The following is a 24,789-nucleotide window of genomic DNA, read 5'->3' as shown; positions in this document are numbered from 1 at the left end:
TCTTTGAATAGGACTTCTCACCCATTCTGTGTATTTTCGCCATCTAGAAGTCTGATTAGATGTTGATTAGTCGCTCTCTCTCTATCCTTCCCTGACTCTTAAACTCTCTTTCATATCTTCTATCTCTATATCTTTCTGAAATACATTCTCAGTAATTTCTTCAGATGTCTTTTCCAGCCCAGTAATTAGATCTTCAGCAATATCAAATCTATTATTATCCAACCTATTTCTACATTTTTAAGTCAGTGCTTAAAATTTCCACTTCTAGTAAGTTTTGCTTAGTTCTTTTTCCAGACTGCCTGGTTAGTTTTCAGAGCCTCTTGTTCCTTACACTTGAATGCATTGTGCTATTGCCAAGTAACTGATGAGAATCAGTTTGTCTTCCATGAAGGAAATGTTGCTGTCATTTCTGACCCTCACTAAAACCTGTATGCAAAGTTTAAACCAAACATTTGAGTTTTTGGTTTTTTTGTTTTGTTTTTTGAGACAGAGCCTCACTCTGGAGTGCAGTGGCGTGATCCCGGCTCACGGCAACTTCCACCTCCGAGTTCAAGTGATTCTCCTGTCTCAGCCTCCTGAGTAGCTGGGACTACAGGCACACACCACCACACCCAGTTAATTTTTTGTATTTTTAGTACAGATGGAGTTTCACCATGTTGGCCAGGCTGCTCTCAAACTCCTGGCCTCATATGATCCTTGGCTTTCCAAAGTGCTGGGATTACAGGCATGAGCCACTGCACCCAGCCTGAGTTTTTATCAGCTGTACTAGACGAGCAGCGTGCCTGAGAAAATACTTCATTTTGCTTGGCTTCATGTAATTGCTATTTCTCCGCCTTTTCTAACATGGTGCATAGACAGACACTTAGTGAGGTGGTGTGCACTGCATGTTTTGAATTTTTTGCAGCTTTTATCATTGACAGCCTACATGTGATATTTTCTTTTGTTTTATTTTATACAGAATGCCCATAATGCTACGTAGTTCAAACTGTGTTCTTACAGGAAAAACCCCAGCAGAATTTGCCAAACTGAACGAATGTCCCTTAGATCCAGGTATGTGTGAAGTCTTGGATTTGTCCCACTTTCCTTATTCTTTTATTTTGCTGCTGCTGTTGTTTTAACATTTTGTCTCAAAAACAGTACCAGCTTTTCTAGTTTATAATGAACTTGTTCACAAAACACCCAGAAATTTGTCTCTAGCTTTATGCTACTAGTCTGTATTTCTTTTTCTTTCTTTTTTTTTTTGAGACAGTGTCTCACTCTGTCACCTAAGCTGGAGTGCAGTGTTGTGATGTCGGCTCACTGCAACCTCTGCCTCCCAGGCTCAAGCAATCCTCCCACCTCAGCTTCCCAAATAGCTGGGACTACAGGCTTGTGCCACCATACCCATCTCATTTCTGTATTTTTAGTAGAGATGGTATTTTGCTGTGTCATCTTGGCTGATCTCCTGGACTCATCCATTTTGGCCTCCCAAAGTGCTGGGATTACAGGCGTGAACCACTGCGCCCAGCCCTATTAGTCTATATTTCTCAAAGACATACTGTTTCCTCTTTTATTTTAGGCTTAAGACTTTACTATGCCACTTTCTTGTTTATTGCCATGATTTGTCAGTCTTTTCTTTCTATCTTTGCCCAGCAGTTTCTTTTGGTATGCCTAAAAATTCAAGAATAATCTTCCAGAGTTACTGGCCTTGCCTGGTTGAAAAAAATCAAGTATCTCACTTCAGGCTGTTTTAAATGCAGTAACGCGGGGGGGAGATGAAAGTATTTTTTTGTTTACATTTTTAAAAATTTTATTTTTATACCTATTTCTAGGCAATTTATAAAATTTCAAACTTAGAACTTAACAGGAAGTTTCTCTTAATTCTTTAACTCATATTTCACATTGATTTATTTGAACTTATAGTTGCTTTAATCTTATTCCTGTAAAGTTGCATTGTTGTAGAATCCCAGAAGTTTTGGAAAGAAGTTAATGAAGAACGTGACTTTACTAGACTATAACAGAATGTTGCATAAGTCAAATATGTTGTATTGTTTTTGCTTATATTCTGCAGGTATAAGATGAAGTATTACTTTATCCTACTCTGAATTGTGTGCAAAAAAAAATACATGATGATGCATGAGTTTTTTTGAATGTGGAATATTATTTTGGAAACCTAATCTTAATCTACCATTACCACTGATTTGTTAGAAAACTTAGAGTAAATTTCAGCTTATATTGAAAATTGTCAGTTACACTTGTATTTAAGGGCTCTGACAACTAATTTATTCAACTTTTCTTTCATTCACTTTCTACATATGTCAGGGGCTGGTGATTCATAGACCAATAAGATATATTTCCTGTCCTCAAGAAATTTATTATCTTATAGCTCATTTGTATAAAATCATGTGCTGATCTTCAGTCCATGAAACAATATCAGATGGCCACAATGGCTGTTGCCTATAATCCCAGTGCTTTGAGAGGCTGAGGCAGGAGGATGGCTTAAGACAGGGAGTCGGCCTGAGAAGCGTAGTGAGACCCTGTTGTTACAAAAAATTTAAAAATTACCTAGGCGTGGTGGCACATGCCTCTAGTCCTAGCTACTCAGGGGACTGGGGCGGGCGAATCATTTGAGGTTAGGAGTCTGAGGTTGCAGTGAGCTATGAGTGTACCACTGCACTCCAGCCTAGGCGACAGAGGGAGATCCTTTCTCAAAAAATAAAATAAAATAAAATAAAAAATAAAATCAGCAACCCCTTTGAATCAAGTGTTAGCCAGTGCCATGAAGCAGTAGAAAAGGTAATCTCTGATTCACAAGATTCCTGCCATTACTAATCAACACTGGTTGAGGAATAAATGGTGAAGTTTTTCTTGTTTCCTTTGGTTAGGTGGCTATTTCATTGTTAAAGGAGTAGAAAAAGTTATTCTTATCCAAGAGCAGCTGTCTAAGAACAGGATCATCGTGGAGGCTGATAGAAAAGGGGCCGTTGGAGCTTCAGTTACCAGGTATGGAAAGCAGAGATGGTGTCCTTAAGAAATATTGGTCATTCCATTAGTCTTAAATGGCTATCTTTCAATATAGTTATTACTCTCTAAAAACAGGCCTTGTAATATTTAAGCTGTCTGCATTCAATTTATTATGAAAGTCTGGAAGCATAGGGTATTGATTTTAAAATTTCAGTGATGGGAGTCTGAGACATTGTTTGAAAAGTCACTGTTTAAGCTGAATTTTATGTTAGCTTATAGAGCATGAAAGGAGATTTTTAAAAAGAAAAAATATAAAACCGCTCTTCAGTTTTTCACGCTGCTTTTCAACCTTTTACCATTTACATATGTATTCCTGCATCAGTATGATCAGGGACTATTTGACACTTAATATTGAATGACCTATATTATGGACTTAACTCCCTGTCGTTAGTTTTCTAGACCAGCCTCTTTCACAGTGTACTCATTTTTACAACAGTCTCTCTTTCAAGGCTTCTGTAACTTCTTTTTATTTTCACATGTCATTTGAAATGTGGAGGTTAATGAGTTCTGGGAATAGAAAGATTTGTGGCATAGATAATATGTCAGAGTGCAGTAGTTTCCCGTTTGATAACCTAGAATGAGCTGATTAATTCAGAGTTTCTGTACTTTTCTTTCTGATGGAGAGGCAGCTAACAATAATGGTCATTCGTGGAGTACTTACTAGGAGCCAGGCAAAATGCTAGGTGTATTATTTGTCACCTCAGTCCTCCAAGATAAGTGTTACTATTAACATCTCCATTTTACAACTAACAGGCCTTAAACTCAGGGGTACCTTGACTGTAAGAGGTAGATAGCCTTTGAACCCAGATACGGTTAATTCTACAATCCATGTCTTCCCACTGTCTATAACTTTGAAGCCAGGGCAATTTGAATTTGAATCCTAAAGCCTTTGTTTTCTAGTTATGAGGCACTGGAATGTGCAGTTACTTAGCTTCTCTAAGCCTTGGTTTCCTCATAAGTGATTTTGAGACAATACTTCAAAGTTTGACTATATAGAATATTAGAGCTAATATAATCAAGTGGGTAACAATGCATAGTAATTTGTGTTACTAATGTGGTTGATTAGAGCTTTTAAAATGCTCTGAAATCCATTAGGAATTTGAGAACTAACACAGATACCAATAGAAGGATATTCCTTTCTTTTGGCTTTACTATATACCAAGACTGTGGGTATATTTTGTTGAATTACTAGTTTAAAAACTCATAGTATATAAATTCATTTCTTTTTAATTTCCTCATTATGGTTAAGGCCCATATATTAAATTGGCCTTGTATATATGCTCTACACTGGATCAAAGTAGTTCAGGTAGAGTCAAAGTGAAGTTGGTCAGAAAGTAATTATCACTCATTCGCACACAGAACTTCCATCATAATCTCAAAGTCAAAGAAAAATTTATAGTGTTTTTAAATGTTCACTGAAGTGGCAGCAGGGCAGGAAAGGAATTGTCTTTTTAAAGTACTTATTAGAAAGGACCTTGTGGTTGTTGTTGATCAGTTGACCCTTATTGATTAATGATCATTGCTATTATTGCATGTTACTAGCTTGAAACTAAGTGAGGATGCAGTTTAACCAACCTGTATTTACTCATAGCTCTACCCATGAGAAAAAAAGCAGAACCAATATGGCTGTGAAACAAGGACGATTTTATTTGAGGCATAATACTTTGTCAGAAGATATACCCATTGTCATCATATTTAAGGTAAAGCTGCAGCGCTCTTCTGAAAATTGTAAGAATTCTTTCTCTGGTTTATTTACGTATGTAATTAGAGATTTGGAGGGTAAGGAATTCTTGGAATAGAAAGATTTGTGATGTAAGTTGTCAGTCATATGATGTATTTTAAATTGAAAGCTGGCTGGGCATGGTGGCTTATGCCTGAAATCCCAACACTTTGGGAGGCCAAGATGGGCAGATCGCCTGAGCCCAGAAGTTTGAGACCAGCTTGGGCAACGTGATGAAACCCCATCTCTACCAAAAAAAAAAGTAGCTGAGTGTGGTGCTGTGCATCTCTACTTCCAGCCACTCAGGAGGCTGAGGTGGGAGGATGGCTTGAGCCTGGGACGCAAAGGTTGCAGTGAGCTGAGATTGTGCCACGCTGCTCCAGCCTGGACAACATAGTGAGAACTCATCTCTACAAATAATAAAAGCATTAGCCAAGTGTGGTGGCATGTACCTATAGTTTCAGCTATTTGGGTAGCTGAGATGGGAGGATCACACAAGCCCAGGAAGTCAAGGCTGCAGTGAGCTGTGATCATGCCACTGCACTCCAGCCCGGGCAACATAGTAAGACCCTGTCTCAGAACCAAACAAAAAATCAGCTCATTTGTGAATTGTTGGCCTAGAACCCAAAAGACATTTTCCATAGAAACAATATTGAAATCATACAGTCTTCTCAGATACAGGCATACTTCAGAGATATTGCTGGTTTTGTTCCAGACCACCACAATAAAGCTAATATCACAGTAAAGTGAGTCACACAAATATTTTAGTTTCCCAGTGCATACAAAAGTTATATGTATACTATACTGTAGTCTGTTAAGTGTGCAATACCATTATGTATAAAAAATACACGCCTCAATTAAAATATACTTTATTGCTAAAAAATGCTAACAATTATCTGAGTCATAATCTTCCAGTGGGTTATAGTCTTTTTACTGGTAGAGGGTCTTGCCTCAGTGTTGGTGGCTACTGACTAATCAGGGTGGTGGTTGCTGAAGGTGGCTGTGGCATTTTCTTAAAATAAGACATCAGTGAAGTTTGCCGCAGCTATTTACTCTTCCTTTGTGAAAGATTTCTCTAAAGTACACAATGTTGTTTGATAGCATTTTACCCACAGTAGAACTTCTTTCAAAAATTGGAGTCAGTCATAGCCTTTTACCTACAGTAGAACTTCTTTCAAAAATTGGAGTCAGTTGTCTTAAACCCTGCTGCTGCTTTGTCAATGAAGTTTACATAATATTCTACATCCTTTTTTGTTATTTCACCAATGTATACAGCCTCTTCACCAGGATTAGATTCCATTTCAAGAAATCACTTTCTCTGCTCATCCTTGAGAAGCAACTCCTCACCCATTCAAGTTATATCATGAGATTACACCAATTCAGTCACATCTTCAGGCTCCACTTCTACTTCTAGTTCTCTTGCTATTCCCACCACATCTGCAGCTACTTTCTTCACTAAAGTCTTAAACCCCTCAAAATCATCCTTGAGGATGGGAATCAGCTTCTTGCAAACTCTTGTTGATGTTGATATTTTGACCTCTTCTCATGAATCACAGATATACAGACATTCTTTTCTTTTTTTTAAAAGTGAAAGCAAGTTTATAAGAAAGTAAAGAAACAAAAGAATGGCTACGCCATAGGCAGAGCAGCCCCAAGGGCTGCTGGTTGCCCATTTTAATGGTTATTTCTTGATTATATGCTAAACAAGGGGTGGATTATTCATGAGTTTTCTGGGAAAGGGGTGGGGAGTTCCTTCCTCCTTTTAGACCATATAGGGTAACTTCCTGATGTTGCCATGGCATTTGTAAACTATCATGGCGTTGGTAGGAGTGTGAGGATGACCAGAGGTCACTCTCATTGCCATCTTGGTTTTGGTGGGTTTTGGCTGGCTTCCTTACTGCAGTCTGTTTTATCAGCAAGGTCTTTATGACCTGTATCTCGTGCCAACCTCCTATCTCATCCTGTGACTAAGAATGCCTTAACCTCCTTGGAATGCAGCCCAGTAGGTCTCAGCCCTATTTTACCGAGCCCCTCTTCAAGAGGGAGTCACTGTGGGTCGAACACCTCTGACATATTTTCCCCCTTCCCTTTTATAAGACAACCTTAGTCCTAAGGTTTGTAGAAGGATGAAGATCCATCTTCCATATCTTCTTCAGGCTGAATAGGAATGATGATATTCCTGCCTAACTATTAGGGTCTCTTGTATTCAAGGGAATCACAGATATTCTTAGCGGCATCTAGAAAAGAGTGAATCCTTTGCAGAAGGTTTCCAGTTTACTTTGTCCAGATCCATCAAAGGAATCACTATCATGGCAGCTATAGCCATAAGACTTGAAAGTTGAAATTACTTCTTTATTCATGGGCTGCAGAATGGATGTTGTATTAGCAAGCACAAAAACATTAATCTCCTTGTACATCTCCATCAGAACTCTTGGTGACTCAGTTCATTATCAATGAGTAGTAATTTTTTAAAGGATCTTTTTTCTTAGCAGTAGTTCTCAACAGTAGACCTAAAATATTCAGTTAACTATACTGCCAACTGATGTGCTGTCATCCAGACTTTGTTGTTTCATTGGTAGAGCACAGGCAGAGTAGATATAGCATAATTCTTAAGGGCCTTACGATTTTTGGAATGGTAAATGAGCACTGACTTGAACTTTTTCTAGACCCTCACAAGAAAGTCAGCCTGTCCTTTGAATCTAGGCATTGACTTCTCCAGCTGTCAAAGTCCTAGATGGCATGTTCTTTCAATAGAAGGCTGTTTCATCTACATTGAAAATCTGTTGTTTGGTATAGACACCTTCATCAGTGATCTTAGCCAGATCTTCTGAATAACGTGCCGCAGCTTCTCCATCAGCACTTGTTGCTTCACCTTGCACTTTTATGTTATGGAGATGGCTTCTTTCCATAAATCTCATGAACCAACCTCTCCTAGTTTCCAACTTTTCTTCTGCCCCTTCCTCACCTCTCAGCCTTCATAGAATTGAAGAGAGGTAGGCCCTTACTCTGGATTATGCTTTGACTTAAGGGAATGTTATTGTGGCTGGTTTGCTCTTCTACCCAGACCACTAAAACTGTCTCCATATCAGCAATAAGCCTGTTTCACTTTCTTATCATGTATATGTTCACTGGAATAGCACTTTTGATTTCCTTCAAGAACTTTTCCTTTGTGTTCACAACTTGGCTATTTGGTGCAGGAGGCCTAGCTTTTGGCCTGTCTCCGCTTTTGACATGCCTTCCTTTCTAAGCTTAATCATTTCTAGCTTTTGATTTACGGTGACAGACGTGCAACCCTTTTTTTTTATTTGCACACTTAAGAAGCCATTCTTGGGATTAATTGGCCTAATTTCACTATTGTTGTGTCTCAAGGAATAAGGAGGCTTGAGAAGGGAGAGAGATGGGGGAATAGCTAGTTGGTGGAGCAGTCACAACACACACATTTATAGATTAAATTTTTCATCTCATGAGCACAGTTTGTGGCACCCCAAAACAGTTAAAATAGTAACGTCAAAGAACACTGATCAGCTGGGCGCAATAGCTCACTCCTATAATCCCAGCACTTTGGGAGGCTGAGGCGGGGATCATTTGAGGTCAGGAGTTCGAGACCAGCCTGACCAACATGGTGAAATCCCATCTATACTAAAAATACAAAAATTTCCAGGTGTGGTGGCTCACGTCTGTAATCTCAGTTACTTTGGGAGGCTGAGGCAGAAGAATCACTTGAACCCGGGAGGTGGAGGTTGCGGTGAGCCGAGATTGCGCCACTGCACTCTAGCCTAAGCAACAGAGTGAGACTCCATCTAAAAAAAAAAAAAGATCTTTGATCACAGGTCCCCATAACAGTGAAAAAGTTTGAAATATTGCAAGAATTACCAAAATGTGACACAGAGATACGAAGTAAGCACGTGCTCTTGGAAAAATGACACCGGTAGACTTGCCTGAAGCAAGGTCAATCTGGAAGCAGGGACAAACCTTAAATTTGGAAAAAACACAGTATCAACAAAGCCCAATAAAGCAAAGCATGATAAAATGATATGTACCTGTAGTTACATAGCAGCCCATTTAACCTATTCTAAGATGTAAGTACTATACACATTCAGTGAACAGTTAAATTGTCGTATTAGTTATCAAGCAAAATAAAAAAAAGTTGGCATTATGTGATACAGTTAGTTGATCCTCAGTATTTGCAAATTCCCTATTTGTGAATTCACTTACTTGCTAAAATTTATACATAACCCTAAAATCAATACCATGGTGCTTTTGTGGTTATTCACAGATATGCACTGACAGAGTGGTAAAAACTTAGAGTCACCCAGCGCACATATTCCCAGCTGAGATTGAACAAGGCAACGCTCTGCCTTCTTGTTTCAGCCCTCATGCTGTAATTGAGTGTCTGTCTTGCAGTCTATTTAGTGCTGTATTTTTTGTATTTTTGTGCTTTGTTGATTTGCAGTATAAGATTGCCCCCTAGTGTAATGCTGAAGAGCTGTCGAGGTGTTCCAAAGGGCAAACAGCCTGTGATGTACCTTCTGGAGAAAATATGTGTTAGATAAGCTTGATAAGCTTTGTTCAGGCATGAGTTATAGTGCTGTTGGCTAACTTCAAAGTTAATTAATCGATATATATTAAATATCTTTTTTTTTTTTGAGATGGCGTTTTGCTCTTTCACCCAGGCTAGAGTGTAATGGTGCGATCTCGGCTTAATGCAACTTCCCTTCCAGTTTCAAGCTATTCTCCTGCCTCAGCCTCCCGAGTAGCTGCGATTTCAGGCACCCTCCACCACACCTGGTTAATTTTTGTATTTTTGGTAGAGATGGGGTTTCACCATGTTGGCTAGGCTGGTCTCGAACTCTTGACCCTGTGATCCTCCTGCCTTGGCCTCCCAAAGTGCTGGGATTAGGCATAAGCCACAGCGCCTGGCCTTAAATATCTTTTAAAAGAAGCACACAGAAAATAAGTTTCTGTATTGATTAATTGAGGAAAATGTTGTGACCATAGGCTCACAGGAACCTAGCCCTATATTTTTCCTGGAGCAATGGTTTCGTATTCACTATTCAGTATTTGGTATAATTCAGCAACTTTATAGAACATAACTACCTTGGATAATAACAACCAATTGTATATAGGTATAAAATGAATCTTGATAACCAGTTTAGTTTAAATGAGCTCAGATTATTTGAGGAGATACTGGATGCTTCAGATAATTTTAGAAATTTATAATATTTATTCAGTTTCAATAGTTATGATAGTGGAAATAATTTTTGAGTCAAAATTATAAAAAAAGGAAGAGATCCTCTGAGGTTGAACTAAGTTGGTTAAAACAGAAAAGCATTTTGGGTATAAGCCTCAGAGGAGTAAGAAAGAAGGGATTGAGTCTTTACTGTTAAAGTTGTAATCAGGTGACAGAGTGTGGGAGTCAGGGAGGAAAGTAGCCCTCAAATCAGTCTGGTGATTGGGATTTAGGGAGAGAGTATTGGTAAGAGTATTCATAAGTATTGAATGGACATTGACAAGTCAGGTTCTTTAACTCAGGAAGCATCCATATTCTAAATGCAATTGTGTGAAGGAAGTTTTAGGAAATCTTAAACTGTTTATTGTAGCCTAATGTGCTTTTGAGTTCTATAAATGAGATGGAGCCATTTTCTTTTCAGGATGATGATGATGATAGTCTTAGTAGCAGTACCATGATATCAGAGGGCCCAGGAAGAATTCTTAAATATACTTTTCTTTCTTCAGGGTTTGCATTTTTTAAGCACAAAAGTAATTTTGGCTTTTCTTGTAGGGATCCCACAGTGCCCAATGCAGTGTTTTATGTACATACTGATGAATAAAGAAAATTTTATCTAAGGGGGCTGGGAGTGGTGGCTCATGCCTATAATCCCATCACTTTGGGAGGCCAAGGTGGGTGGATCACTTGAGGTCAGGAGTTTGAGACCAGCCTGACTAACATGGTGAAAAGCCATCTCTGCTAAAAATACAAACACTAGCTGGGCATGGTGGCTCACGTCTGCCCCAGCTACTTGGGAGGCTCAGGCAGGAGAATTGCTTGAACCCAGGAGGCAGAGGTTGTAATGAGGCGAAATCGCACCACTGCACTCCAGCCTGGGCGACAGAGGGAGACTCCGTCTCAAAAAAAAAAAAAAAAAAGTTAATTTTATCTAACGATGTAGAATTACATCTCCAGCAGAGGGCAGTATGTTTCCATGCATCCAAAGGACTTTTTTTTTTTTTTTTTTAGAAAGTTTTATAGACACATACTCTTTCTTTCTACCAGAAATTATAAATTAATTATAATGCATATAATCTTCTATCACTCATGGAAAATGCATGACTAGACTCATGCATACATTAAAATCAGAAAACATTAAGTACTGTGTTTTGGCCCAGTGAGTTTAATAAGACAGTTTTGCCCGGCGCGGTGGCTCACGCCTGTAATCCCAGCACTTTGGGAGGCCGAGGTGGGCGGATCACGAGGTCAGGAGATGGAGACCACCCTGGCTAATATGGTGAAACCCCGTCTCTACTAAAAATACAAAAAATTAGCCGGGCGTGGTGGCAGGTGCCTGTAGTCCCAGCTACTCGGGAGGCTGAGGCAGGAGAATGGCGTGAACCTGGTAGGCGGAGCTTGCAGTGAGCCAAGATCACGCCACTGCACTGTAGCCTGGGCAACAGAGCGAGACTCTGTCTCAAAAAAAAAAAAAAAAAAGACAGTTTCTTCTGTCAAGTTTGTTTAATATTTATATTGTACATCTATACACACATATGCTTACATACACACAGCTGACTTAAATCCTTTTTAGAATAGGGCTGTAAATTAACAATGTGCATATTTATGCAACCAGTAGTTGTGGTTTCAGACTTCTCCCTTTCTGATTATAAAAACATTCCTTGCATTATTTAAATTTAGAAAGCCACTTAAAAATATATCTACATTTTTGGGTATATTTTTCCAGACCATTTTCCTGTGCTTTTGTGATATACACATACATTTTTATTTTTTTCACTTAACAATGCATTATGAATAGCTTTCCCTGTTATGAATCTGCATCATTATTTTTAGTGACTGTTGTGTAGAAGTTGCATACTTGTGGTAGAATTTACTTAACCACTTTCCTCTAGTGGGGCATTTAGGTGTCATTTTTTTCCCCAAGGCTTTACTCTTAAACACAACCCTAGGATGACTGTTATACATACCTGTTTGTACACATTGCTGATTGTTTTGTAAGACTTTGTTCCTGAGAGTGGAAATTTTTTTTTTTTAAACTTGGTACATGTTGCCAATTATTTTCCTGAAACATATCCACTACATTCTAATCAGTAAATATTTTGAAATTTTTAGTTTGGATAAATGAGCTAAATATTTTGATCATAAATGGTCACTTTTATTTGTCTCCCACAATAGGTATTTTTAATAAATTGATGGGAATTTGTTTGATAACCACTATTTAGACTTTTCCATCTGAGAGGCAGCATAGAGTATTGGATATCTTAGAATCAGACAGATTTAGGTTGAATCTCAGCATCTGCACTTATTAGCTATGTGACCTTGGGCATATTTTCCAGTCTCTTTAAATCTTGGATAACTCGTCTATTAAGGTGAGAATTTTAAGAGAGTCGCTGTGAAGAGCAAACAGGATCATGTATTTTTTGAAAAGTCCTGGAAGGGGAGTGCCCTTTTTCTTTTCTTAGTTCTCTTTACGGTCAGAAACTCAGGAAAACAAATGGGGATACCAGAAAAGACACATCATTTCTCTTTGAGTGTTGTGTGGCCCTAACACAGACCTTGACAGTCATTAGGACTTGATGGTTGTTGATTGTAACCAACAATTGGCTGAAAGTGACAGGAACAGCAGGGTTTCCAGATTCCATGCTGAGTCTGAATATGATGGAGAAAGCTTTTAAGACATAGATCAGCCTTATTTATGGACTTGAATCACTACAAAGGTTCTCCTGCCCATGAATCTTTCCCACTTTACATTTTGTATTCCCAAGTATGCAGCCTACACTTATGATGGCATCTGTAGTTTGAAAGTTTTTGTGGAAAAGAGGATCAAATTTCAAGGGTGCTGGGCATTGTTTCCTGGAAACTAACTTATAAGGAAATTTATCTTTTTTTTTTTTTGAGATGGAGTCTTGCTCTGTCGCCAGGCTGGAGTGCAGTGGCGCGATCTCAGCCCACAGCAACCTCCAACTTCCTGGTTCAAGCAGTTCTCTTGCCTCAGCCCCCCAAGTAGCTGGGATTACAGGCACGCACCACCACGCCCAGCTAATTTTTGTATTTTTAGTAGAGACGGGGTTTCTCCATGTTGGCCAGGATGGTCTTGATCTCATGACCTGGTGATCTGCCCACCTTAGCCTCCCAAAGTGCTGGGATTACAGGTGTGAGCCAACGTGCCTGGCCGAAATTTATCTTCTTTAAAGAGAAACAGTTACAAAGTTAGAGAGGGCCATCACAGTTCTCTTATTACCTGCTGGGACTACTGTGAGTAATAACAGATTGATTTTGGTCTACTTTAAAGAAACATTAGAGATTTCTGAATATTAGATATTTTAAGAAGTTATTTCCTTTCCCACCTTCACACAATATATTTCAACTTGTCACCATTAGTGTGTGTATCAGTCTCTTCTACTCATTAGTATTCTTTTTGTCTTTAAAAGTCATGCTTTGTAGATATCTAAAAAGACCTCATGCCACTTTTTATAGTGCACCTCCCCTTATTTTTGTTCAGCGGTATTGCTGATTGCTAGAGTGTAGGGGACCTGCTGAAATGTATTATCTCTGCTATTTTTTCACAAGGTTATTATGTAGGATTTACTTTTGACTTAGTAGAAAAAATGATTTCAGATATCTGCAGTACAAAGAGGTCCATATAAAGCCAGTTTTCAGATGTCTAAATTATGTCTTTAAAGTAAAATGGTTGAGCATTTTGCTTTCGTTTCCATAGCAATATGTCATTTATTTGTAGCTGTGACTACTGAAGATTAAATAGTCATAAAGTCAGTTCGGTCTTTGCAGCTGGTGTGCTTTGATGATAACTTGACTGAGTTATCACCCCTGTATTTAGTGACTTGATATAGGAAGAGTTTAGTCCTTTTAGAGCAAAGCTTTGGCAGTAATCATGCTTTCTGCACATATGGTGTCATTTACCATGTGCTTGGCATATCTTTGCTTCATAGCTTAGAAATATTTGGAAGGCCTAAGCAGTCTGTTTAGATCCCTGTTAGGACATTTGAGAATTTTATGCAGTTATGAAATTACCACTTAGATTCAGCATCAAGACAACTTGAAGTGGCAATCCATACGTCAAATGAGGAAAGACCTTTTCGTTACAGGTTGAGCATCACTTATCTGAAATGCTTGGGACCAGCAGTGTTTAGGATTTCAGGGTTTTTTTTAAATTTTGGAATATTGGCATTATCCTTATCCTTATGGTTGAGCATCTCAAATCCAGAAATCCAAAATCTGAAATGCTCTAATGAGTATTTCCTCTGAGTGTCATGTCTGTACTCAGAAAGTTTCAGATTTTGAAAGCTGGTCATGGTGGCCTGTGCCTATAGTGCCAGCTACTTTAGAGGGCAAGGTAGGAAGATTGCTTGAGCCCAAGAATTTGAGGCTATAGTAGGCACTGCAGTTGCGACTGTGAATGGCCTCTGCACCCCGGTCTGGGCAACATAGTGAGACTCTGTCTCTTAAAAAAGTTGGCTGGGCACGGTGGCTTTGGCTAGGTATGGTGGCTTACACCTGTAATCCCAGCACTTTGGGAGAATGAGGTGGGTGGATCACTTGCAGCCAGGAATTTGAGACCAGCCTGGCCAACATGACAAAATCCCATCTGTACTAAACACAAAATATTAGCTGGGCATGGTGGCACATGCCTGTAGTCCCAGCTACTTGGGAGGCTGAGGCAAGAGAATCACTTGAATCCAGGAGGCAGAGGTTGCACTGAGTTGAGATTGCACCACTGTACTCCAGCCTGGGCGACTGAGAGTAAGACTCTGTCTCTAAAAAAAAAAAAAAAAAAAAGCAAAACAAACAAATAAAAAAACTCTCTCCCCCCAATTTTTTTTTAAATTTCAGATTTTGGAGCATTTTGGACTTTCAGATTAGGGAAAATTAACCCGTATTGTTTAAACACCAAAGAAAGGAATTCTGTTCTAATATTTGTGACTGGCTACGTGCAGACCAAAGAGAAAGTGTAGATGATTTTACATATGTGCCATCACCATCAAAGTAAATGCAACTCAGTGTGCTTGAGCTAAGAATAATATAGTTTTGTTTATGTGTTTGTTTAAAAATTGGAACTGGTAATTTTTTTTTAGGATTGCTATCTTTTAATCCATGAAAGGCTAAATGTTTTAATGAAACCGTGTAATTTTTAAATAGTGGAGCTTATTTCTAGTATTCATTTGATAAATCTTTCCATATCAAATTGGAGGTTGAAAAAAAAGACTGCAAAAACTATAGAAAATGGTCTTGCATCCTGAGAACTTGTTTGCAAAAAAAAAAAAAAAAACCAAGTTGTACATTTAAACAAATTGTTTTAAATTCAGATAGTGAATTTAATTCCAAAAGTTGGTATGTTAGTTATCTGTGCTGTGTAACAAATTATAGCATAGCTTCTGTTCGTTGGGAATTTAAGACTTGCTTAGCTGGATGATTCTGGCTCAGAGTCTTTCATGAGCCAGGATGTCAGCCACAAGCCGAGCGTAATGGCATGTGCCTGTAGTCCCAGTTACTCAGGAGGCTGAGGTGGGAGGTTCACTTAAGCCCAGGAGCCTGAGGCTATAGAGCACTATGATTGCACCTGTGAATATCCACTGCCTTCAGCCAGGGCAACATAAGCAAGACCCCTTCACCAAAGAGAACAAAAGAAAAGATAATCGGCCAGGGCTGCAGTTATCTGAAGGCTGAACTGAAGCAGCCTGGAGGATCTACTTCCAGGATAACTCACCCCCATGGCAGTTGATAGAAAACTGCAGGTCCTCACTGGCTGTTGGTAAGAGGACATTGTTTCTCACCACCGGACCTTGCCACAGACTGCTTGTGTGTTTCCATGACCTGGTATCTATCTTCCCCCAGAGAGAGCACTTTCAGACAGGGCAAGCAGGCAGCTATAGTGCCTTTTATGACCAATCCTTCAAAGTCATCATACGTGCCACCTTCACATTTTTTCTATAGAGGTGAGGCATTGAGCTTAGCCTACACTTGGAATGGGGAATTAGTCTCCACCTTTTGCAGGGAGTGTCAAAGAATCTATGAAGGTTTTTAAAACTACCAAAGTTGGCCTAAAAGGGACATGGGATCTATTCAGATTTCCCCCAAATCTTCAAAACTTTCTACAAGTTTACTTCGGATCCTAAAGTATCCAAATCAAATTTTTAGAATGCAGACCACTGAAGGTCAAATGTAGAATCATAGAATTTTGAGCTGGAAGGAATCTGGTTTTTCATTTATGCAAATGAGAAAACAGGCGAAGAGGTTGCATGACAGTAGTAGTTGTAATGTCTGTGTCTGTTGTTGGTATATTAGGACGAACACCTCAGATCTCTGGACTTTAGATAGATGCCCCTGTTGTACTGAGGATAATGTCCTTGATTTTCTGCATTGGAACTTGGCATTTGATTTTCCCTTCCTTACTTTTTTGTGTGGAGAACTGAGAACTAGGGCATTAACACTAACTAGACAATTATCCAATGGTTCTGTCTTTTCTACAGCTGAAGGAAGAATTTTAATGCAAACATAACTTTTCCCCTCACTTCTAAGAAGCCGACTATTACTCTTCCAGGAGAGATTTAGTGAGATTATGCTGTGTTCCTTGATCATGGCAAAATTCCAGGCAAATGTGTGAAGGAGTGAGCCCTGGTACCATATGGAATCTACAAAGACTTGCATTGCTGCTGCCACCTTGAAACACTTAAGTGGGTTTCTGAAACCTCTTAAGTGTGTTCCTACTTTTTTTTTTTTTCGAGACGGAGTTTTGCTCTTGATGCCCAGGCTGGAGTGCAATGGCACAATTTCAGCTCACTGCAACCTCCACCGCCCAGGTTCAAGCGATTCTCCTGCCTCAGCCTCCCAAGTAGCTGGGATTACAGGCACAGGCCAACACGTCTGGCTAATTTTTGTATTTTTAGTAGAGATGAGGTTTCGCCATGATGGCCCGGCTGGTCTTGAACTCCTAACCTCAGGTAATCCACCTGCCTCGGCCTCCCAAAGTGCTGGGATTACAGGCGTGAGCCACCATGCCTGGCCCATGTGTTCCTGCCTTTTAAAAGTCTCCTTTGAAACCTGCATGAAGTTTGCTTTGATATCTTTAGAATAGTGAGGTAAAATGTGTTTTAGGAAAAATTCTTTTAGTCTAAATATGAGTGATTTGACAGTTCTCAGAAAAATTAATTTTGTGACAAGACTGATGGGGGTTCTGCTTATTTTCAGCAATGCATCTTTTCTGATTCACTGCCTTTTGGCTGTTTGTCTTTACAGTTTGCCTTTGTAGTCATGACCAGTTGTCTTTACCATACCTCCCAGCCTCTTTTTTTTCATGATGAAACTCTTAGAATATTTAAAAATTTTAGCAGATAGTACACATGCAAAAAATGTTTGAGAATGTTTGTTTTCCACTTTCTAATCAAAATATCTGTTTCAGGTTTTTCTGCAGCTTGGGCAAGGCTGCCAATGCCAGATGGCACCGTTTCTGAGAGAAGAGCTAGCTTTTGCTTAGAAGTAATACCCACAAACAATGCCAAATTAGCATAAGCAAATGTCAGTGAGTTAACACAAAGCCAACACTCTTTCTATCTTTTCTTTCCTTCCTAGGCCATGGGTGTTGAGAGTGACCAGGAAATTGTGCAGATGATTGGAACAGAGGAGCACGTGATGGCTGCATTTGGGCCCAGTCTGGAAGAGTGCCAGAAAGCTCAGATTTTCACACAGATGCAGGTGTGTCTTTTCATGTTGTCCTTTGCTATGAAATGGAATTGGAGACTTAATGCCGCTCATTGATAAAGCTCATCGGATGTGATGGCTTTGGGCTCACAGATTTGGGAAAGGTATTGGGGAGATGGGAGGAGTGAAGTTTCTTTAACTCACTTTTGTCGGGATTGGAGGAAGGAGTTTGCCCAGACAAATTAGGAGCCTATGGTGCCCAACTTAGAATAGGGATATATGGCCAAGAGGTGTTTGTTTTGATATAATAGCAAGTACTATTTTTTTTTCCTTATTTGCCTGAGCGATAATATATTTTTTTAAACTATGGCAACTCTTGTGTACAAGAGGTGGTGTGTGTGTGTGTGTGCATGCATTTCTCTTTAATATCTTTTTTTATTCCCTACTTCGGTTGCTTTAGGCATCCAGTTGTATGTGGTTTCTATTTCTTTTCCTGAATTCCCAGTGCTACTTTGGACAGCAAGGAAAACCCAGGATCAGTCCCTTTTACCGCTGCAGAGCCTTCATTGACCTACTTAGGCACTCCTGGTTGGACCCTGGGAATTTTAGGACAAGACTCAAAGATGAAGACTGAGAAATACACACACACACACACACACACACACACACACACACACACACACACCATAATAAAAATAATTGCACTTCCCTTCCCACATGGAGGGAGCCCCAGCAGCCATACGTACGATTTTAGTCCCATATTTACAAGTGCTTTTCTAAGTATAAATCAAAGTTGACATCCCTCATAGCCATCCTGGGAGGTGGGAATTCCCTGCTATAGAATCACAACAGACAATTCTTACCTATCCATGTGTACATTGTCTATTCTGTGCATTATGTATGACATGTGTAAACTCCAGGCTGCTTTTTTCTCTTCACCCAGGATGCTTGTAGAGAAAGCATTTCCCACTTCTATCTATTAGTATGTATTCTGAAATCAAATCAGTACTGATATTTTTGTAGACTACACTAGATATTTAGGAAGATTGAAATAGGTCAGTATATATAAAATTCCAAAGCACAAATCAGTAAAGATTATTCTCATCACTGCCTTCCTCTTTTTCTACAGTTAATTAATAGTTGACTGCAGTTACAGGGCAGGCAGCACCAGGAAGGGTGGTTTGGATTAGGAGATTCTATTTTTGGCCTTTATCAAAAATGAAATATTTGGTAGGCATGAATCTTTGTTGTACACTAAAGTTATATTGTCCAAGGGTTCCAAGAACATGAAGAGAAAACATTAAGAAATATCCAGGAGGCAGAAAATGTAGAATCTACCCTGCAAACAGGAATATTTGGTTCCATTTTGGGAGATACCCTATTCTTTAATGCTTTGTATTGCCCTAGAAGAGCAGTTTACCTTAATGGTTCCTCAGTGGCTTCAGTGAAATCCAGTATGCAATTTATTTCAAACATCATCATTGGGGTCAAATAACCCTAGCATTGTAAAGCTGTTTGAGCAGAGCCCAAACAGTAGGTTGGAAAATCATTCATTTATTTCTGTTAAATAGGTTCTGACAGAAAATTTCAGCTAACTAAATTAGATCAGATTAGTGAAAAGATGGCGGGAAAAGATGGAGGGAAGTTAATATAAGAAAGACAAATGTTCCTTTTCCTTGAAAGGGAAGTATAACTTTGAAAGTGCTTGTACTCTGTATGCAGGATTAAGGCACATATTAGCTATTAAAACTAATAAGGATATAGAGACGCAAGTAACCCAAAATAGTTGGTATATAGAACATACATTATCAGTTATGAAAACATGAATATTCTATGCTATTCTACATGGAAATGTAGTAAGTACACTTTGTATTAGTCTGTTCTCACATTGCTATAAAGAAACACCTGAGCAGCCTGGACAACATGATAAGACCTCATCTCTACAAACAATAAAAATAAATTAGCCAGGCGTGGTGGCATGCACCGGTGGTCCCAGCTACTTTGGAGGCTGAGGCAGGAGGATCACTTGAGCCTGAGAGGTCAAGGCTGCAGTGACCCATGATTGTGCCACCCCAGCCTGTGTGACAGAATGAGACCTTGCCTCAAAGAAAGAAATACCTGAGACTGGGTAATTTATAAAGAAAAGAGGTTTAATTGGCTCATGGTTTTGCAGCCTGTACAGGAACCAAAACCTGCTTCTGGGGAGGCCTCAAGAAGCTTCCAATCATGGCAGAAGGCAAAGGAGGGGGCAAGGTGTCTCATATAGTGGGAGTGAGAGCAAGAGAGCGTGAGGGAGGAGGGGGTGCCACACACTTTTAAACAACCAGATTGGGAAAACTCACTATCAGGAGGACAGCACCAAGGGGATGGTGCTAAATCAGACATGAGAAATCCATCCCCATGATCCAGCCACCACCCACCAGGCCCCAGCTCCAACGTTGGGCACTACAATTTGACATGAGATTTGGTGGGGACACAGATCATATCACACTTTATTTTATATAATAGAACTTTGAAAGATGTGGCACTTTAATGGATTGCTTAAAACCTGTGGGGTTTTGTTTTTTGGCCAGGCACAGTGGCTTATGCCTATAATCCCAGCACTTTGGGAGGCCGAGGTGGGTGGATCATTTGAGGTCAGGAGTTCAAGACCCAGCCTGGCCAACGTGGTGAAACCCCGCCTCTACTAAAAATACAAAAATTAGCCAGGCGTGGTGGTGGGTGCCTGTAATGCCAGCTACTCAAGAGGCTGAATCAGGAGAATCACTTGAACCCAGGAGGCGGAGGTTGCAGTGAGCCAAGATCGCGCCACTAAACTCCAGCCCGGGTGACAGAATGAGACTCAATTTTTTATGCCTCCCTTTGTAGTCTGTCTCACATTTCTCCTGTTCCTGAAGCCTTCTTTCTGTGTTGGTCATGTATGTTTTATGCCATCATTGTCTTGGGCCGTAGTATATAGAGAAGAAATTATTAGCTGTAGCGGGGGATAGGAGGCACTAGGCGTGTCATCTTGGCCTATGCATCACAAGGGATACTCTGCTCACCTGTGTTCCTCTATTTCTCCCTCAAACAAGTGAAAAATTTTAGCCTTTTTCACAAGGCAACTAGAAGGCCAACATTTATTGAAGACAGCTTAGTTGGGGGAAAACTAAACTGCCTATCTCCTCATGGTTCCTGCCAACTGACCTGCTTTCTTCAGTTACTTAGTTACTACTTACTACTAGGTCACTACAGCAAGTGTTTTCAGGGTTTTAATTTATCTTATCCTGTAATGGCCTTTTAATGGGAAAGATTTAGATTTGAAGTCCAAATCTTATCATGGGGACGGAGTTTCATTCAATTCCAAACACTGTACTAATCACTGGGAGTCAAAGAAAAAGATGATGGAATTCCCACCCACCAAGTCTAGTAGGAAAAACGTACATGTAAATAGATCATTAAAACATAATGCGATATGAATTAAAATACGCAATCCTGAATGCCTAAAGAATTAAAACTGCAGAGAAAGAGGAGTGGGGTTAGGAAAGCCTTCGGAGAGGAAGTGATACCTGATCTAGATTTTGAAGCATGAAAAAGGAATTCCCCAAGCAGGTAATTGGACAGGAATTCCAAGTTAAAGAATCAAAGATCCCAGCCTTTTCTTCTGTTAAACTGAAAGTCATTTTTTTTTTTAAGTTCATTCTTGGCCAGGCACGGTAGGTCACACCTATTATACTGCCACTTTGGGAGGCCCAGGCAGGAAGATCACTTGAGGCCAAGAGTTGGAGACCAGCCTTGGCAACATAGTGAGACCCTGTTTCTACCAAAGGGTTATTTTTTGTTTGTTTGTTTTGTTGTTGTTGTTGTTGTTGTTGTTGTTTTAGTTAGCTGGGCATGGTGGTGTGTGCCTGTAGTTCTGCTACTTGGGAGGCTGAGTGAGGTGGGAGGATTGCCTGAGCCTAGGAGATTGAGGCTGCAGTGAGCTGACATCACACCACTGCACTCCAGCCTGGGCAACAGAGTGAGACCCTGTCTCAAAAAAAAAATTACATTGTTGTTCCAAAATAATAAGAACCACATACTTCTCTTCTTTAAACATTGTTGATTAGGAAAAATTTCAACACATACAAAGTACCTAGAATAGTGTTATAAATGCTCATGTATCCAAGGCCTATCCTCAAAAGTTGTCAACACCCTTACTTGGTTATTTTAAGTAAATTTATGTACACTAAAATGTACAAATCTTAATTGTGTGACTTTACAAGATATAGAATATTTCCTTATCCCACAAAGTTCTCCCTCATGCTCCTTCCTAGTCAATCTTTACCTCTACTCTCTGATTTTTTTCCCCACTATTCTGATTTTTGCACCGTAGATTAGTTTTGCCAATTACAGAACTTTATATATGGAATTGGGCATCATAGATTAGTGATTTTTGCACCATAGATTAGTTTTACCTATTTTAGAGCATTGTATATGGAATTAGGCCATGTATACTCTTTTTGAGACGGAGTCTCGCTCTGTCGCCCAGGCTGGAGTGCAGTGGCGCTATCTCGGCTCACTGCAAGCTCCGCCTCCCGGGTTCATGCCATTCTCCTGCCTCAGCCTCTCCGAGTAGCTGGGACTACAGGCACCCGCCACCACGCCCGGCTAATTTTTTGTATTTTTAGTAGAGACGGGGTTTCACCGTGGTCTCCATCTCCTGACCTCGTGATCCGCCCGCCTCGGCCTCCCAAAGTGCTGGGATTACAAGCGTGAGCCACCACGCCCGGCCCATATATACTCTTTTGTGTCTAGCTTTTGCTGAGCTTATTATCTGAGATTCATCCAAGTTATTTCTTTTCATTCCTTTTTATGTCAGTTATCCATGTAGTTCATTTCTTTTTATTGCTGAGTAGCATTTCATTATATGAATATACCACGGTTTATCTGTTTTCCTATTGATAGACACTTGGTGTTTTTTTCAGTCTTTAGCAATTATGAATAAGACTGTATAAACAAATCTTTGTGTGGACGTGTGGACATTTTCATTTCTCATGAATGCGTACCTAAGAATAGAATTGTTGAATCAGAGAGCAGATATGTATATAACTTTTATATATACCTTGTTCCAAAATGATTGTACCATTTTGCATTTACACCAGCTGTGTATGAGAGTTCTTTTTTTTGAGACAGAGCCTCACTCTGTCACCTGGGCTGGAGTACAGTGGCATGATCTCTGTTCACTGCAATCTCCGCTTCTTGGGTTCAAGCTATTCTCCTGCCTCAGCCTCCCAAGTAGCTGGGACCACAGGTGTGCACCATGATACCTGGCTAATCTTTTGTATTTTTAGTAGAGACGGAGTTTTGCCATGTTTGCCAGGCTAGTCTCGAACTCCTTACTTCAGGTGATCTGCCCGCCTTGGCCTCCCAAAGTGGCGGGATTACAGGCATGAGCCACCACGCCCAGCCTGATAGAAAGTTCAGGTTGCTTCATGTCCTTATAATATCTGGTGTTGTCAGTCTTTTTAATTTTAGCCACCGTAATGGGTGTATAGTGGTATCTCATTGTGGTTTTAGTTTTTATTTTTATGATAACAAATGATGTTGAGCCCTTATGTGTTTATTGGCTATTTGTATTCTCTGTGAAGTGTGAGCCAAATGTTCATTTTTCTTAGTGAGTTGTCTTTCTATTATTGAGTTTAAGAGTCCTTTTAAAAACAAATCCTGGATGTAACTTCCTTGTCAGCATTATGTATTTTCTCCCAGTCCATTACCTCCCTATTTGTTTTCTTAATTCTATCTTTTAATTTTGAAAAAACTTAGGAGGTTTTTTTTATTTGTTTAGCTTTTATATTTATTGCTGTCTGTGTTCTGTTTAAAGAAATCTTGCCTACCCCAAGGTCAGGAATATATTCTTCAATGTTTTCTTCTTGAAGCTTTATAGTTTTTATGGTTAGGTCTAAAATCCATCTTAAACTAATTTTTATATTTGTTGTGAGGATAGGGGTCAAGATGAATTTTTTACTTTATGGATAGTTGTTTCAACACCATTTGTTGAAAAGACTTTTCCTTCCTCATTAAATTGCTATGATACTTTCATCAAAAGTCAACTGACCATTTAGTATGTGTATATTTCTGGACTTTTTATTCTCTTTCATTGATTTATTTGTCTGTCCTGTGCCAGTATCACACTGTTTTGATTACTTAGCTTTAGAGTTAAAAATCAGGTAATATAATACTCCAAGTTTTTTCTTTCAATACTGTTTTAGCTACTCCAGGTCCTTTGCATTTCCATGTAAATTTTAGAATCTAGAATTTTAGAATTAGTCAGTTTTTGCATTTTAAGCCTGCTAAGGGTATAATGAACAATTATGAATGTGTTGGTCAGTTTGGAGAAAATTTTAACATTAAGCCACTTTTAATACCATTGAATCATCCAGTCCACGAACATGTCATGACCCTTAATTTATTTAGGTTTTGTTTTCTGTCAGCACTGTTTTGTAGCTTTCAGTGTAGAGGTCTTACATGGTATGATTCATTTTTGAGAGGAAAAAAGTACTACTATAAAATTTACCTGTGGTTTTCTCTGGGTGAAGGACTGATGGTTGCTATATGTCTACACACAGACACACACACACACACACACACACAAATATATTTTACTTGTGTCTTTATTTTCTAAATTTCCTGCAATGACAATGTATCATTTTTTTTTAGTAAGAAAAAAAAAAGGGAACCAGTGTATTAGGCAGTATGCTATGCTTTTTGTCATTGATTTATGATAAACGTTGATTTTTGACTAGACCCAGTACAGCTTTCTCTATAACCAGGGTCTTTATCTCTTTTGCTCATACGTGTGGTTAGATGCTTACTAAACTACCTCCAGTGATGTCATTCAAACATTATTATAATCTGTTTTTTATAGGCATTAAAATATATAGGGAACAAAGTAAGAAGGCAAAGGATGTGGGGAGGTGGACCAAAGAAAACCAAAATAGAAGAAGCAAGAGAGCTCCTGGCTTCCACCATTCTGACCCATGTCCCAGTGAGTAACACTTTGTTATTGTGAATAAGGACTGTGGGGTCTGTGAATTCCTGTTAAAGAACTGTGATAAGAGTTTACATGGCACATGGATACATATGTAACAAACCTGCACATTGTGCACATGTACCCTAAAACCTAAAGTATAATAATAAAAAAAAATAATAAAAATAAAAAAAA

The 24,789-nt window shown here is 39.3% G+C and overlaps 1 protein-coding gene across 2 annotated transcripts in view; it reads left to right on the top strand.

Annotated features, from left to right (window-relative positions):
- Positions 1–24,789, top strand: part of POLR3B (RNA polymerase III subunit B) — a 148,560-nt gene that overhangs the window by 22,954 nt on the left and 100,817 nt on the right. For both annotated transcript variants that reach the window (XM_032168802.2, XM_058425560.1), the window contains 5 exons: positions 959–1,050; positions 2,865–2,982; positions 4,595–4,703; positions 17,538–17,660; positions 24,493–24,612. In XM_032168802.2, coding sequence (XP_032024693.1) covers positions 959–1,050; positions 2,865–2,982; positions 4,595–4,703; positions 17,538–17,660; positions 24,493–24,612 — 562 coding nt within the window. The remainder of the gene's footprint in view (positions 1–958; positions 1,051–2,864; positions 2,983–4,594; positions 4,704–17,537; positions 17,661–24,492; positions 24,613–24,789) is intronic.

The sequence above is a fragment of the Hylobates moloch genome, unplaced genomic scaffold (assembly GCF_009828535.3).
Source record: "Hylobates moloch isolate HMO894 unplaced genomic scaffold, HMol_V3 SCAFFOLD_12, whole genome shotgun sequence".
Taxonomy (NCBI): Eukaryota; Metazoa; Chordata; class Mammalia; order Primates; family Hylobatidae; genus Hylobates; species Hylobates moloch.
The sequence above is the reverse complement of the archived record's forward strand: the minus strand, read 5'-3'. Positions and strand labels throughout refer to the sequence as shown.